Consider the following 16,367-nt stretch of genomic DNA (forward strand, 5'->3'; position numbering starts at 1 on the left):
CTGAAAGATGAACCGTTCCCCAGTCTGAGGTCAATAGCGCTCTGGAACAGGTTTTCTTCCAGGATGTCTCTGTACATTGCTGCATTCATCTTTCCCTCAATCCTGACTAGTCTCCCAGTTCCTGCCACTGAAAAACAACACCAATGATGCTGCCACCATTGTGCTTCACTGTAGGGATGGTGCCTGGTTTCCTCCAAACATGCACCTGGCTTTCAGGCCAAATAGTTCAATCTTTGTCTCATCAGACTGGAGAATTTTGTTTCTCATGGTCTTAGAGTCCTCCAGGTGCCTTTTGGCAAACTCCAGGTGGCTGCCATATGCCTTTTACTAAGGAGTGGCTTACATCTGGCCACTCTACCATACAGGCAGATTGATGAATTGCTGCAGAGATGGTTGTTCTTTTGGAAAGTTCTCCTCTCTCCACAGAGGAATGCTGGAGCTCTGACAGCATGGCCATCAGGTTCTGGGTCACCTCCATAACTAAGGCTCTTCTCCCCCGATTGCTCAGATTAGACAGGTGGCCAACTCGTGGAAGAGTCTTGGTTGATCTGAACTGCTTCCATTTATGGATGATGGAGGCCGCTGTGTTCATTGGGACCTTCAAAGCAGTGGAAATGTTTCTGCATCCTTACCCAGATTTGTGCCTCGAGACAGTCCTGTCTCGCACGTCTACAGACAATTACTTTGACTTCATGCTTGTTTGTGCTCTGACATGCACTGTCAAGTGTTCAACTGTTCAACCTGTCAACCCTATATGTAGATAGGTGTGTGTTTTTCCAAATCAAGTGGTCTCCAATTAAGCTGTATAACATCTCAAGGATGATCAGTGGATGTACCTGAGCTCAAGTGTGATCTTCATGGCAAAGGCTATGAACCCTTATGTACATGTGATTTCTTAGTTGTTGTTTTTTTTAATTTTTAATATATTTTCAAAAATTAAAAAAAAAAAAAAAAAAAAAACTTTTTTCACATTGTCATTGTGGGGTATTGTGTGTCTAATTTTGAGGGGAAAATGAATTTCATCCAATTTGGAATAAGGCTGTAACATAACAAAATGTGGAAAAGTGAAGTGCTGTGAATACTTTCCGTATGCATTTACGAGCATACACACAATGCAGTTTTTTTGTAGGTGCATACATAATAAATGTGTCATATGTCAGCATTTAGAACCTTTTCCATGTACAGTTTGATAATTGATGGCCCAGAACTGTCCAGCAGCCAGCAGTACATTATGTGCTGTGTACTACATAATGCAGGCAGTGTGTTTTAAAAAAGGGGCTAGTTTATTCATGCACAACTGTAAATGTTTGCAGACGAAAGTAAGGAAAATTAAGTTGTTGCTGTTTTCAGTGTTACAGACCCGAGGCTTGCCTGCAAATGAAGGAGGACTGGGCCATTAAGACTAAACTTGGATGCAAAGACAGAACCATCAGCCATCAGCCGTGAGGCCCTCACTATGTTTGAAATCAAAGTCAAATTCAAATGATAAAAAAATGTGTTTCTGGAATTAGCAATGGGAATAAAATTCTATTTTTTAAAGGTGGGATCACCAGAAAATGGCAAAAGTAGTGGTTGTTGGTGACTTCAACGTGGGAAAGACTTGTCTCATTAATAGGTATGGTATCAACAAGTCTTTCATTAATTTCTATACACACTTATTCCACTTAAGGATCATAGGGGAGATGGAGCCTATCCCAGCGAGAGGAACCTGGACAGGCTGCAAATCCATTGCAGGACTGACACACAGAACAGACACTTTCGTACTGGAGGGAACTCATCAAACTGTATGGTTGTTGTCAAGGTTCATGTTTCCTCACGTCTTTTGTTTTATGTGCTTTGGGCAGTGGTGGGCACAGTTCCGCTAATCCACTAATTATCGAAGCTAATGTTTTCGTTAGTGGATTAGCTTTTCAGATAACTTTGAAAACCATCAGCAGACCAATTAGCTTCCGATAAATTTAGTTCCAGTAACTTTTAGACCACTAACATATTTTTGCGGGCATAGTGAATAAAGCTTAACATTTAAAAACATTTATATAGTCCGAAATCATAGATTTTAGTGCCTGCCTGTTACATGTTTTGCAGCAGACAGACATCTATGAGAGGTAGCGCTGACTAGGAGCTGACTACCAGAGAGAAAGGAAGAGAGAGAGAGAGAGAGAAAAGATAATTTACTTTCACCGCACACAGACTTGCAGGCGTATCACACGACTCACGCACAGGCAGACAGTTTTGACTTATGGTTCAAATTATAAACAAACTAATTTTGGGCAAGTTATTGAAATTAATGTCACCTCTGTCATTTTACAAAGTGAAAATATCAGCTATATGTTTTAGTTTTAATGTAATGCACTAATTTTGATGGTTTTAGCATTTACAGACGCCCATGCCGCAATGCATTATGGGAAAATTAGTTTCCTGTCATCAGTGGTTGGTCGGTATAACACACAAGTTACTGAAATGTGTGTGGTGGGTTTTACAGATAAATCTGTATTTGCAAATATGTCATTTTTTTAAATTAGTATAAAAGGTAATTTGAAAACTGAAATTCTGTTAAGTGATTCTGCACTTTTAGCGAATGTGTGGAAATTGCTATTCACACTGCCATGAACACTGCCATCTACTGGATGGCCAGTAGATGGCAATTTTCCCATAATGTACTGCTGCTTGAGTGACACACCATTCAACTGTCCATAGTCCATCACTCCAGTGCCAGATTGTCTTGCTTCTGTGCCTTATTTCTCATGTTCACGCTTCGTGTTTGATCTCCAGTTGCCGACCCACAGTGTCTCCTTGTGTTTCTTGAGCCTAGGCTGCCATTTCCTGATTCATCTACCTGGTGTGATTCACTGTGTTTTGACCATCTGCCTCTTTCTCTAGACTCTGTGTTTGCTGCTACCTACACTGACACTGTTGTCCATCTTCTTGTGCACTGAACTTCTGCCTGTGTCCTTGACCATTCTATCAGCCTGTTTCCATATGGACTGTGTTGTACAACCCCAATTCCATTGAAGTTGGGACATTGTGTAAAATGTAAATATAAACAGAATACAATGATTTGAAAATCCTCTTCAACCTTTATTCAAATGAATACGCCACAGAGACAAGATATTTAATGTTCAGACTGATAAACTTTATTGTTTTTGTGCAAATATGTGCTCATTTTGAAATGCATGCCTGCAAGACGTTTTAAAAAAGCTGGGACAGTGGTATGTTCAAGGGCGCAATTTAGAACTAGAAATTGGGGGGGACAAAGTGCGAGGCCCACAGGGCCGAAGCCCATAGGCCGGGGGTCTGAAGCCAACGGTGTCTAGATGAGCCCAGATGCATTCTGAGCATCCAGAACAGTAATTTTAATGTTTTGAAAAGGCCATAAAGTGGACACCATTTGACTTATGCAATTTGAAACTGTGGATATAAGTACTTTATTCTGAGAATAGCCAGCACTGATTTTATACCTGGTGTAAATAAGGTATCACCACATGTGTAGAACTCAAAAGAATGATAGGTTGAGTTTTCATTAAAAAAACAACTGCAATGTGGTAAAATGTATTCATAAATATGAAAGACAGGCTCTTAATAATTATTAACTATCGCATACTGTATTTTTTTTCCTCAAGATTTGTTTTTGCATAAGTTTGAAAAAACAACAGATCATAAGTTTAGGATAAATTACTTATCATGAATTTAATTTTCGAAGTGGCACTAATGACAACGCATACTGAACATAATTTCGCTTGCATAGACTGATTTTGGAGATAAAGCAATAATTGCAGATGGGCTTTCTGAGGTCCGATGGACTTTCAGAATTGGTAAATTAGCATATGGTCCACTGATACTTATGTGTAGACATAGTGTTGTGTGGGCCGCTGAAGAGGAGGTACTGCTGGCCCACCACCACCAGAGGGCACCCTGCCTGGAGTGTGGGCTCCAGGCACCAGAGGGCTGCCACCTCACAGGAGCAGGGGTGACAGCTGTCAGCTACGACAGCTGTTACCAATCATCTGATCCGCAGCGGTATATCTGCAAGACGTCATCTCCACTTCTTTGCCGAGATATCGCTCTACCAAGGAGGTAACGTTCTCAGCTGACTGTGTTTCTGACAGGAATATCTGTTGCTTGTGTGTGTTGGACAGCAGATATTCTGTTTCTTTTTTCGACGAGAGGTGGAGGTGGTTTTCCCACCATACTGTTGCTGGGTGCACACGCACCCACATCTAACTGTTTTTGTTCCTCGCCAGCAGTACCAGATCCGACAAGCGGAGGCAGTGGCCACCTGGGTGTTCGGGACTTGGCGGCTCCAGTATTCCCGGGGTTCGGTGGCGGAGGAAATCGTGTGGTTCCGGTTCTGCTTTGGACGGACGTCTCTTATCTTCGAGCCTGCCCACGTGACACATTTTTTGTGAATTGACTACTTGTCTATAATTGTAATTCGCCGTGTTGGTTGTGCTTCTTCACAGTAAAGTGTTGTTATTTGACTTCCTTCATTGTCCGTTCATTTGCGCCCCTGTTGTGGGTCCGTGTTCCTACACTTTCACAACAGGATATCTCGGCCAACGTCATGGACCCCGAGGGGCGTCAACCGGCTGTTGAACGGCCAATGGAAGAACAGGGCACACAGGCGTCTGCAGGAGGAATGATGGTGAGTTGCAGCGAATCCTCACCGCCTTTACGGCTCGGTTGGATCTAATGACCGAGCAGAACGTCCTCCTTAACCGCAGGGTGGAGGCTCTCGCTGCTCAGGTGGAAGCGCGCCCTCAGGGCGCTGCTGCGGCTCTCCCTCCTGTCGATCTGTGCGCAACGTTGACATTCCACAGGTCGTTCAACGACCCCTCCCACCTTCCCCTGAAGCATACATAAGCCCCTCCAGAGCCGTACGGGGGTTGTGTGGAGACGTGCGCGGACTTTCTTATGCAGTGTCTCGCTCGTCTTCGCACAACGTCCCGTCATGTAGCGACTGATGCTAGCAAGATAGCTTCTGTTATAACTCTGCTTCGCGGTGAGGCACAGCGCTTGGGCTACAGCGCTCTGGGAGCAAAATTTCACGGCTCCTTCAGGACATATGATGGGTTTGTGAGGGAGTTCAGAACAGTGTTCGATCACCCAAATAGAGGAGAGACCGCTTCAGCCGTGCTGCTGTCAATGAGACAGGGGCGCCGGAGCGCAGCTGCTATGCAGTCGACTTCCGCATCGCGGGCGGCGAGGTCCGGCTGGAATAGCACTGCCCTCCGTGCTGCCTTCGTAAACGGACTGTCGTTGGTCCTGAAGGAGCACCTGGTGGCTAAGGACGAACCGCGGGATTTAGACGGGCTTATTGACTGGTTATACGATTAGACAATCGGTTAGAAGAACGCCGTCGGGAATGAGACGAAAGGGCGGGCCGGGCACGCGCCGTCCCTCTCCCTTCCGGTTCCAACCGAGCTCCGCCCCTCCCCACGCTCCACGGCCTCTACGCTCCGTGTGGTTACAGCTCCCCCTGCTGATGAAGCTATGGACACGAGCAGGGCCACATTTAGACCACCGGATAGACAGAGGAGGCTGGTCCGCGGAGCGTGCTTTGTTTGTGGCTCGATAGAGCATCAAGTGAGGGACTGCCCCCGAGTGGTTAAACACCAACGCCCCGCCCCTAGAAAACTGGGCTAGGGGTGGGCCCATGACCTTCACGTGGGACCACCCATATTGCCAAACGACTCCCGGTGTACAATCCTTTATGAGGATTAACCCTTCAGGCCCCAGCAACTGGTGGACACGGGCTCTGAAGGGAATTTGCTAGACAGCAAATGGGCCAGGGAGGCAGGGCTCCCTCTGGTGGCACTTACTTCACCTGTGCAAGTACGGGCACTAGATGGCTCCCTACTGTTGGGTATTTTCTCCTCCAAACATTCTTAAAACCTTTAACAAGACAAACAGAGTCAAGAAACACCAGTGAGACAGAAAGTCAAATATTACGCGCGGAGTTGCGGCAGGAGCTGTACACCAAGGCTACACTAAAGTCTGGCCTGCTTTTCCGCTCTTTTTATTAAGAGACGCCCTCATCACATAAACAAGAAACTTGTCCTAAGGGTGGGGTAATGACGCAAGACAAGTTTCTTCCCATAACATAAACGCATACGTCAATAAGTGCAGCTGTAAGGAAGAACACTTCAGGTCAGCACAATCTCGTTCGTCTGTTGCAGGTATCAGCTGTTCTGCATCTGCCTGAAGTGTCCTGTCTTCCACACTCCTTCACACTAAACACCACATCACAAACGTCAAAACAAAATTGAATTCTCAGGATTGCATTAAGACAGGTGCAAAACAGCACATCTCCGTTCTCATGAGAAAGAAGACAAAGCTAAACAAGGTTGAATAACACGTACGTTCTCAGGGTGAAGTGCAAAACAGCACAACACCGTTCTCATGAGAAAGAAGGCAAATGTACAAACGTTTAACAGTGATAACATATATACAAAATCTTTAACATTCCCCTCCTGTTTATCGCCTGTTAAAACATACAGTAGGCATCACTCAGCTTAGCACTTCTTTTTGAGATTTTCACTAAGAGGTTCATCATGGTATGTTTTCCTCTAGGCTTACACCCAGAGGTGATGTCATCATTGTCACCATCATCGGTGTCTGGGTCATCATACTTCCATTGGTCTGGGTACAGGTCAGGAGAGCCATCGTCCTCCTTGTCGTCATCTGTCCCCAGAAGTGGATATGATGCTGGACCCCCTCCTGGTCCTGGACTTATTGCTGTGGTTATCATTCTATTTACAAGGCCTCGGAGACATGGAATACAACAACATCCACACAGTTAGAATTGCAGCAAATACTGCTATAGACACTAATAGTGAAGAAATCAAAGACCTCCATTTTCCCATCCCTTCCAGCCACCAATCCCAGCCTTCGGTGTTTACTCCACTGTGCTCTTTCATCTTCCTGTTCAACGTCCTCAGCCCGTCAATGGCTTGAGTGAGACTGCCGTCTGCAGCTGTGTTGTTGGGAATGAATGTGCAGCATTGTTCTCCGAACATGGCACAAACACCTCCTTTCTCTGCCAACAACATGTCCAGAGCAATGCGATTCTGGAAGGCCATAAGGGACGTGGCTTCTAACTGTGAATGGACAGCCTTAAATCCTTCCTCAGTCCAATTTCCTAATTTCTGTACATTGTAGTGGATGTAGTTTATTCTGTCCACGTTTTATTAATTGAGCACCACCAACAGATGGAAGATTCGAATCCAGCTGCTATTTGATTAACCAGTTTATACTCGTCAGGCACTCCCCTGGGGACTCCTATTGCGTCAATATATGTTGGATTTCCCACTCCTTTCCAATCTCTTTTCACTCTATGTCTGGCTACGCCTTTCTGCCAATCTTCAGGAATAAGAGAGGCTGCATATGTCGTAACGTCTTCAGGGGTCATGGGTATGGCTTCAACTGGTAACAATAATGATATTAATGCACAATAACCTGACACATTTCGTGGCAGTCTGTCAAAGATTCTGTTATCCCCACACCACCACCATACGTCACTCCTCCCGACAGGTTTGAATGTGGGAGCACTATGGACCACATTCTTACACCAGGCGGTGTGGTTTAAGCTACCCAAAGTCTTACTTGTCCCTGTCAAGTGTACACATGTATGGTTAGCATGCCCAACTTTGCTTGAGAATAAAGGTTTGATCTTAGTTAATTTGGTCACTGGATAGATCTTGTCCCACTTAAAACATTTGTTGTTTACCGCAATGTATGTCTGTGTCATAGCAGTCAGTAGACAGTCTTTGGGTAATGCTGCCGGTATTACCTGTAATACAGGTCTGGGTCCCATACACACAACACAGTCCTTCTTTGCTGCTAGTCCTGCTTGTTCTGCCATTAAAAGCCAATTGTTATTTTGTCCACTAATTCCTGTAGTTACTAGGAACCAGTCATCTGCCTTCATGTCTTTTGTGCCTTGTACAGACACCCCCTTTGCTTGTATGGACACCCCCTTTGACGTACTTAATTCGGTCAATATTGGTTGCTGTACTCTATCTGTCTCACAGAGGAAGAAATGGAAATACGGGTCTTTTCCTTGTTTGTATACCCAAAGGAGGAACAACCAACAGTCTCCCTCTATATCAGGTGGGAATATGGTTCCTTTTTCTGTGGTATTCACCACTATAGACAGCTTATCATCTGTTTGATACATTTTGAGACTTTGACTCTGGTACTTAGCCCACTCGGTTTGTGCCCATCTTGGTGTCCATCTACTCCATTCATCGGCTACCAACGTTTCCCATCTCCTATCTTGTTGATCGTTGGTCATATACCATGAGAAACTATTTCCGTAATTAGTCCCTCTGTCACCATCCGGCATTCCATGGGTAAGAGCACTATATGGTACAGAGATGATCACAGAAGTCTTTCTAGGAATGCAGGCCTGTACACCAAATCGGTATGCATTATTCCCATCACAGCTATGTACTGTGGCATTGATTATCGGACTGGGGTCTTTGTTACTTCTTTTTGGTCTCTGCAATCTGCGGATGTGATCCTTATTATCATGTCCCGTGCTCATGGCTTTTAATAATACTCCCAATTCAAAAAAGAAAAGTAGCATAACAAGGACTGTCCGTGGGGTCCAGAAACCCCCGTTCTTTTTATTTTTTTCTTTCGCCATTTCTGCACACTACAGCACACCTATGTTCAGAACAGTGGCTTCTTAATGTCTTCTGCTAGCTTTCGTGTCTAACCTGGATCTTAACACCAAGCTCACACACTATTACTAGTCTTGTCCTACTGTTCTTACTGTTTGTCTGTGTCTGCAGAAATGACTTTCTTACAGTGAGTTAAATGAATCCATGTACTTCTTTCCCCAATTTTCAAAGCTGTGGGTGTTGTGAGTAGTACTTGATAGGGCCCTTCCCATTTAGGTGAATGCCAGTGTTTTCTCTTGATGCTTCTTATCAACACCCAGTCTCCAGGTACCACTTTAGGGTCCTCCTGTGGAGAAATGGGATCATCAGTGTTTGGAACTCTCCCTCGTTGTCCTTCTAACATTTTTCTCATGTAATCCGCCAAATTGGCTTCCTCAGGTACATTCCAAATTTGTCCATAATATGGCAGTCGATATTTTCTGCCAAACAATGTTTCATACGGTGTCAACCCCATGGTACTAGTTATGTTTATATACATTTTTACCAAATCTACACAATGCGTCCATGGTCTGCCTGTTTCCTCCATTGTCTTTCTAAGTCTGTTTTTTACTGTTCCATTCATCCTTTCCACTAATCCGGCACTTTGTGGATGATAAGAACAATGATTTTTTAGATTAACCTGTAGTGCTTCTCCCACGTATTGCACTATTGCATTAACAAAATGCGCTCCGTTATCTGAATAGACTGTTTCTGGTATTCCAAATCGTGGGATGATGTCTTTGCATAATGCTTTAGCCACTGTAAGTGAATCTGCATGTTTTGTAGGGAACAATTCTACCCATTTTGAGAAGGCATCAATTATGACTAAACAAAATTCCTTCCCTTCATGTTTACTCAGCTGTATATAATCCATATGAATCACTTGAAAGGGATATTGTGGTGTTGGAAATTTACCTCTTTGGGGTCTCAAATTGCCTTGTGAGTTGTGTCAACTCTGCATAGCAAGGAATCCATGCCCTGCAGTAATTTGTCAGTCCAAGAAATGACATCATCTGCTTTTTGGTTTGTGGTTTTGGAGCGTGCAAAATTGCTTCCTTCCTGTCAGACAGGATCGTGCGCCCTGTGGCTGATAACTCATGTCCTAAATATTTTACTTTATCCCTACACAACTGAACTTTGTTTCTACTCACTCTGTGGCCATTGTCAAATAAGAAACATAATAATGCTACTGTGTCAGTTATGCAGTTTTCTCGTGTGTCAGGGGCAATCAAAATGTCATCAACATACACTAACAGTTGGCTATCTGCCGGTGGAACGAAATTGGCTAAACATGCTGACATGACTTGAGAATAAATAGTTGGGCTCTCTGCGTAACCCTGCGGTAATCTGGTGAATGTATATCGTTGTCCTTTAAAGGTAAAAGCAAACCAGAATTGACTATCTGGATGCACTGGCACAGAGAAAAATGCATTACTTATGTCAATTACTGAGAAACTATTAGAATTTGGTCTCAGCGAATTTAACAAGGTATGTGGATCTGGGACACATGGTGCTCTTTTAATCACAGCAGCATTTACTGCCTGCAGATCTTGAATCATTCTCCACCCCACTGAGGGCGGAGCCTTTTTCACAGGAAATATGGGTGTGTTACATGGTGAATCTGGACATGGCACTATTACTCCTGCTGTTAATAAATCCTCTATACTGGCCTGATTCCGTCAATTGCATCAGGTTTCAATGGATACTGTCTTACACATGGTCTGTATTCTGTTTTTGGCCTTATAACTACAGGTTGTGCATTTTTAATCAGTCCTACGTCTGAAGGACCTGTTGTCCACAATCCTGACGGTACTGAAGAGAGAAGAGCATCCTCTTCAGGACTCAACTGAAACACTCAGGATTGTGAAGTGGACGCATCAATGTGTGTTCCAGCTGTCAGCACCAATGAGACATTAACTGGCACTTTATACAACTTGGTTGATGGACTGAACTCCGTTCGTGGGCCAACTCTACTCCAATCAGAGGCTGACAAAGCTGTTATGACTGTCAGTCCCAATTCTTGCCATTCTGTCAAATATGGCTTACAAAGTGACATATGTAATGGCATACCTGTGAATTTCAATTTTGATACATCTTCAGTGGCGCCTGTTACTGTTATGACGGCTATTGTGTTGCCATCATGAATCAAATCGGTCATTGTCAGTTTCACAGGTGAAACATTTTTCAATTTAGTTCATAGTCACCATCCGGACCTGGAGGATCTTTATGCCACATTGTGACATGCAGGTCAGGTGGTGACATCTGTTGTTCAGGATTTTTTAGTAGGGCTGTCGCTTGCAAGACGACATCTTTACCCCATCCTGCAGCATCTTCTTCTGAGATGTCAAATGTATAGTAATAGTGGAATGTGGGGTCAGCGCTTTCTTCTCTTACCATGTTAACGCCTCCTGTGCGTTCAACAACTAATTTCCCTTGTTCCACAATTATGGACAAACCCAATGCAGTCAATCCGTCTCGTCCTAGGAGGTTAACTGGACATTGTGGCATGCTCAACACTGACATAGTACACGTCAGGCCAAATGGATCTGTCAACGTTATGGGTTTGGTGATAGGGACGTCTGATGTTTGTCCATTTGCAGAGCGAACCCTAAAGAGTTCGTTGCTTAATTGATGGACAGGTATGTTGTCATTACATGTGGTTCTACATGCTCCTGTATCACAAAGGAATGTCACTGGTCGTCCATTTACCAACAAAGTCACTTCTGGTTTTGGTACCGGATTTCCCAGCAAGGCACACAGATCCATACATACAGATTCAGACTGCCTATCTGATATGGAATCATGGATTATGGATTCTAGTCATTGTGGATACTGTGGCTGCGGAGGATTATTCCGTTGTGGAATTCTCCCTGCTGCTCCCTCAGTAGGTGGATTTGGACAATTTCTATACATATGTCCCTCTCTTCCACAGTTCCAACAAATCAGGGGACCACGTGGTGGCCCTCCCTGCTGTTGTGGTTGCCATGGTCCTTGACGTTGTGGCTGTCCACCTTGTCTATTTTGCCATGGCTTTTTGGGGCGTTTGCACTGCTTCTGCTGTCTTAAGTTGCCCTGCTGGTAATATATTTCATCATCTCCATGTGCTACATACACTCCTTTGTCGCTGTTTCTTGTCTTTTTCTGTTTTAAGACTTCTTCTGCATGACAGCAGTGTGTATGTGTGTCTTCCAATGTGCCTGTAGGCAATCCAATCCAATGTTTCTGTATCCAAGCTTTTATATCCTTATTGGAATGTTGGATCAGAGAATTTTCAATTGTTGTTCATACACAGGTGTTTCTGGCAATATGCCACTATGGACCCTAAACACATTCTCAAATCTGCACCTAAACTCTGTCCATGGCTCTCCTTCTTTCTGAGTTGTCCTGGTAATTTCAGTATAATTTATCTTTGGTCCTAACACTCCTTTTGCACGTGTAATCATAGCTTCCACTCTTGTTTTCAAGACTAGATCATCATGTGTCAGTGGTACGCCTTGTTGATCTGCAGGATTCCAGTCTCCGCGTACCTGACTCCATTTAGGGCCACATGCTTTCATCCACACCTGTTGGACTTCAGGTCCATTAAGGTGGTAAGATGTTCTAATGTTTTCTATATCCTGCATAAATCCCTCAATATCGACATGTGGCGATGGTATCATGTCGACTGCTGCTTTGATATCATCAGCATTCCATGTCCGATAAACGAGCATGGTTGGTAGCTGTCCTGCTGTTCCTGCACGAGGATTTGGTACTTCTATCATAGGATAGGCACCTCCCTGATCACTATGTTCCACCATGGGAGGGGCTGTAGGCACTTTCGCTTGACTGCGTGTTTGTGGTTTTTCTGGTTTTTCTCTTTTTACCTTAGGTTTTACTGCCAAATCATACTGTGGTGGCGGTACATCGTCATCCTCTGGTAGAGGAGATAAAGGTCTCTTTGTCACCGACGAACCAGCCGGCGGTGATTGTTGAGGCTGTTCTGGCTCTCTGTGCTGAATTATCACATCTTCTTCTGCCTTACCTACAGCTTTCTTTTTCCTTGCTTTCTCTAATCGTCGCTTCTCTGCTCCTTTCTGTCTGTTCTCTGCTTCTTCCTCCCAAAATGCCACTAAATCTGCCCCTACTTTCTGCATCTTTTTCTCATCACCTTTATGTTCCCGTTCTAACTCCTTCTTCAGCTTTTGTATGCTGATCAGGTTCAGTCGTCCGTCAAAGTCATGTTTATTTATCCAGGTCTCCAATTTCTTTGTTGCTTTTGGATTTTTTTCCTCCATAACTTTCCAGTCGTCAGTTGATAAATTTTCCTTATTTTTAGACGTCTTACCCCCCATTTTTATTATATTTTTTTATCCCTTGTTATAATTTGGACTTCAGACGGGGGCACACCTAGGGTGTTCTAAATCTGAAGTTTCACACTTTCTTTGGACGTGACAATTAATTTACCGTCGTGTGGTTGATTCCTTTCACCTCCCCGTAGGAAGCGGAATCACTTGCCTGCTGCTTCCACACGCACGGTTGTCACTAACGTTGTCCAAAGTATTACACTTTCACACAGTTATTTACACTTGCGCAAAACACTATTTACACATAGAAACACTCCTAATAATCGTACGCGTATTCTTATGTCAGGGGAGCTCACCCTCCCGTGAAATTTAACTAATGTCCTGCCTTAGGGGACTCCGCCGTCCCTGCCAAATTTAACTGCCTTTTTACAGTGCACATATTTCTACCCGGGATTTCCTGTACGTATTAAAACAGAGGAGTCCGTATCCTCCTTCCGGAATTTAACTACTCGCGTCCCTCGCAACCGTAAAGGAGTCCGCCCTCCTTACAGAGTTTAACTGTGTTTCATTAACAGACGATTCTGTATCATCGCTTACGGAGTTTAACTGTTTTATGTGATCACTTTTATCCCCTACCGGTACGCGTATATAAACAGAGGAGTCCGCACCCTCCTTACAGAGTTTAACTGCTTTGCATTAACAGGCGATTCTGTATCATCGCTTGCGGAATTTAACTGTTTTATGTGATCTGATCACCACTCACTCAGTACTGTTTACAAAGAAATTTTACTCACTGACTCGACTTCCTGTCTGTCTTCTTCGGGAAAATCTCGTCAACCAGACGATGCCAGCGGTGGTCGACAATTGCAGACACAATCAATCGATCGATCAGACCTTGGCCAAGGATTTACGTCTGGACTTGACGACCTCCGCCGGACACCTCCGGTGTTGTTGAGATCCCGGACGAGCCCACAGTCAATGTTGGGTATTTTCTCCTCCAAACATTCTTAAAACCTTTAACAAGACAAACAGAGTCAAGAAACACCAGTGAGACAGAAAGTCAAATATTACGCGCGGAGTGCGGCCAGGCTGTACACCAAGGCTACACTAAAGTCTGGCCTGCTTTTCCGCTCTTTTTATTAAGAGACGCCCTCATCACATAAACAAGAAACTTGTCCTAAGGGTGGGGGTAATGACGCAAGACAAGTTTCTTCCCATAACATAAACGCATACGTCAATAAGTGCAGCTGTAAGGAAGAACACTTCAGGTCAGCACATCTCGTTCGTCTGTTGCAGGTATCAGCTGTTCTGCATCTGCCTGAAGTGTCCTGTCTTCCACACTCCTTCACACTAAACACCACATCACAAACGTCAAAACAAAATTGAATTCTCAGGATTGCATTAAGACAGGTGCAAAACAGCACATCTCCGTTCTCATGAGAAAGAAGACAAAGCTAAACAAGGTTGAATAACATGTACGTTCTCAGGGTGAAGTGCAAAACAGCACAACACCGTTCTCATGAGAAAGAAGACAAAGCTAAACAAGGTTGAATAACACGTACGTTCTCAGGGTGAAGTGCAAAACAGCACAACACCGTTCTCATGAGAAAGAAGGCAAATGTACAAACGTTTAACAGTGATAACATATATACAAAATCTTTAACACCTACTCCCTTTAATCACACATAAGACACCTCCAGTAACTCTGGTGGTGTCAGGGAACCACCGGGAGGAGATCGAGTTTTTTGTGACTCCTGCCACCTCCCGCGTGATTCTAGGGTTCCCCTGGATGTTAAAACACAATCCCCGGATCGATTGGCCGTCCGGGGTAGTGGTTCAGTGGAGCGAGACCTGCCATCGGGTATGTTTAGGTTCCTCGGTTCCTCCCGGTTCCCAGGCTAAGGAGGAGGTCAGAGTCCCGCCCAATCTCGGGACAGTGCCGGTGGAGTACCATGACCTTGTGGACGTGTTCAGCAAGGATCTGGCGCTCACCCTTCCCCCGCACCGCCCGTACGATTGTGCCATTGATTTGGTTCCAGGCGTTGAGTTCCCGTCCAGCAGGCTGTACAACCTCTCACGACCTGAGCGCGAATCAATGGAGACCTACATCCGGGACTCTCTAGCTGCCGGGTTGATCCGGAATTCCACCTCCCCGATGGGTGCAGGTTTCTTTTTTGTGGGGAAAAAGGATGGCGGACTACGTCCATGCATTGATTACAGGGGGCTGAACGAAATCACGGTTCGTAACCGATACCCATTGCCCTTGTTGGATTCAGTGTTCACGCCCCTGCATGGAGCCCAAATGTTCACTAAGCTAGATCTTAGAAATGCGTATCACCTGGTTCGGATCCGGAAGGGAGACGAGTGGAAGACGGCATTTAACACCCCCTTAGGTCATTTTGAGTACCTGGTCATGCCGTTCGGTCTTACAAACGCCCCCGCGACGTTCCAAGCATTGGTTAATTATGTCTTGCGGGATTTCCTGCACCGATTCGTCTTCGTATATCTGGACGATATACTCATCTTTTCTCCGGATCCTGAGACTCATGTCCGGCATGTACGTCAGGTCCTGCAGCGGTTGTTGGAGAACCGGCTGTTTGTGAAGGGCGAGAAGTGCGAGTTCCACCGCACTTCTTTGTCCTTCCTGGGGTTTATCATCTCCCCTAACTCCGTCGCTCCTGATCCGGCCAAGGTCGCGGCGGTGAGAGACTGGCCCCAACCCACCAGCCGTAGGAAGCTGCAACAGTTCCTCTGCTTTGCTAATTTCTACAGGAGGTTCATTAAGGGCTACAGTCAGGTAGTTAGCCCCCTGACAGCCCTGACCTCACCAAAAGTCCCCTTCACCTGGTCGGATCGTTGCGATGCCGCGTTCAAGGAGTTGAAACGGCGCTTCTCGTCTGCACCCGTTCTGGTGCAGCCCGATCCTAGTCGCCAGTTAGTGGTTGAAGTGGAGGCCTCGGACTCAGGGATAGGAGCTGTGCTTTCCCAGAGCGGGAAGACCGATAAGGTCCTTCACCCGTGTGCCTATTTTTCCCGCAGGTTGACCCCGGCCGAACGGAACTATGACGTCGGCAATCGAGAACTCCTTGCGGTGAAAGAGGCTCTTGAAGAGTGGAGACATCTGTTGGAGGGAACGTCCGTGCCATTCACGGTTTTCACTGACCACCGGAACCTGGAGTATATCAGGACCGCCAAGCGGCTGAACCCCAGGCAAGCCCGCTGGTCACTGTTCTTCGGCCGTTTTGACTTCCGGATCACCTACCGTCCCGGGACCAAAAACCAGAGATCGGATGCCTTGTCCTGGGTACATGAAGATGAAGTCAAAGCGGAGTTGTCGGATCCACCGGAACTCATCATCCCGGAGTCCACTATCGTGGCCACCCTCACCTGGGACGTAGAGAGAACCGTCCGGGAGGCCCTG

The 16,367-nt window shown here is 45.3% G+C and overlaps 1 protein-coding gene across 1 annotated transcript in view; it reads left to right on the plus strand.

The window, feature by feature from the left end:
• The window catches only part of LOC117521193 (ras-related protein Rab-36-like), a 40,909-nt gene that overhangs the window by 11,711 nt on the left and 12,831 nt on the right, over nucleotides 1-16,367 (plus strand). Inside the window, exons 3-4 of the mRNA XM_034182542.1 lie at nucleotides 1,351-1,442; nucleotides 1,541-1,615. Coding sequence (XP_034038433.1) covers nucleotides 1,351-1,442; nucleotides 1,541-1,615 — 167 coding nt within the window. The remainder of the gene's footprint in view (nucleotides 1-1,350; nucleotides 1,443-1,540; nucleotides 1,616-16,367) is intronic.

Source organism: Thalassophryne amazonica, chromosome 12 (assembly GCF_902500255.1).
Source record: "Thalassophryne amazonica chromosome 12, fThaAma1.1, whole genome shotgun sequence".
In the NCBI taxonomy this organism is placed as follows: Eukaryota; Metazoa; Chordata; class Actinopteri; order Batrachoidiformes; family Batrachoididae; genus Thalassophryne; species Thalassophryne amazonica.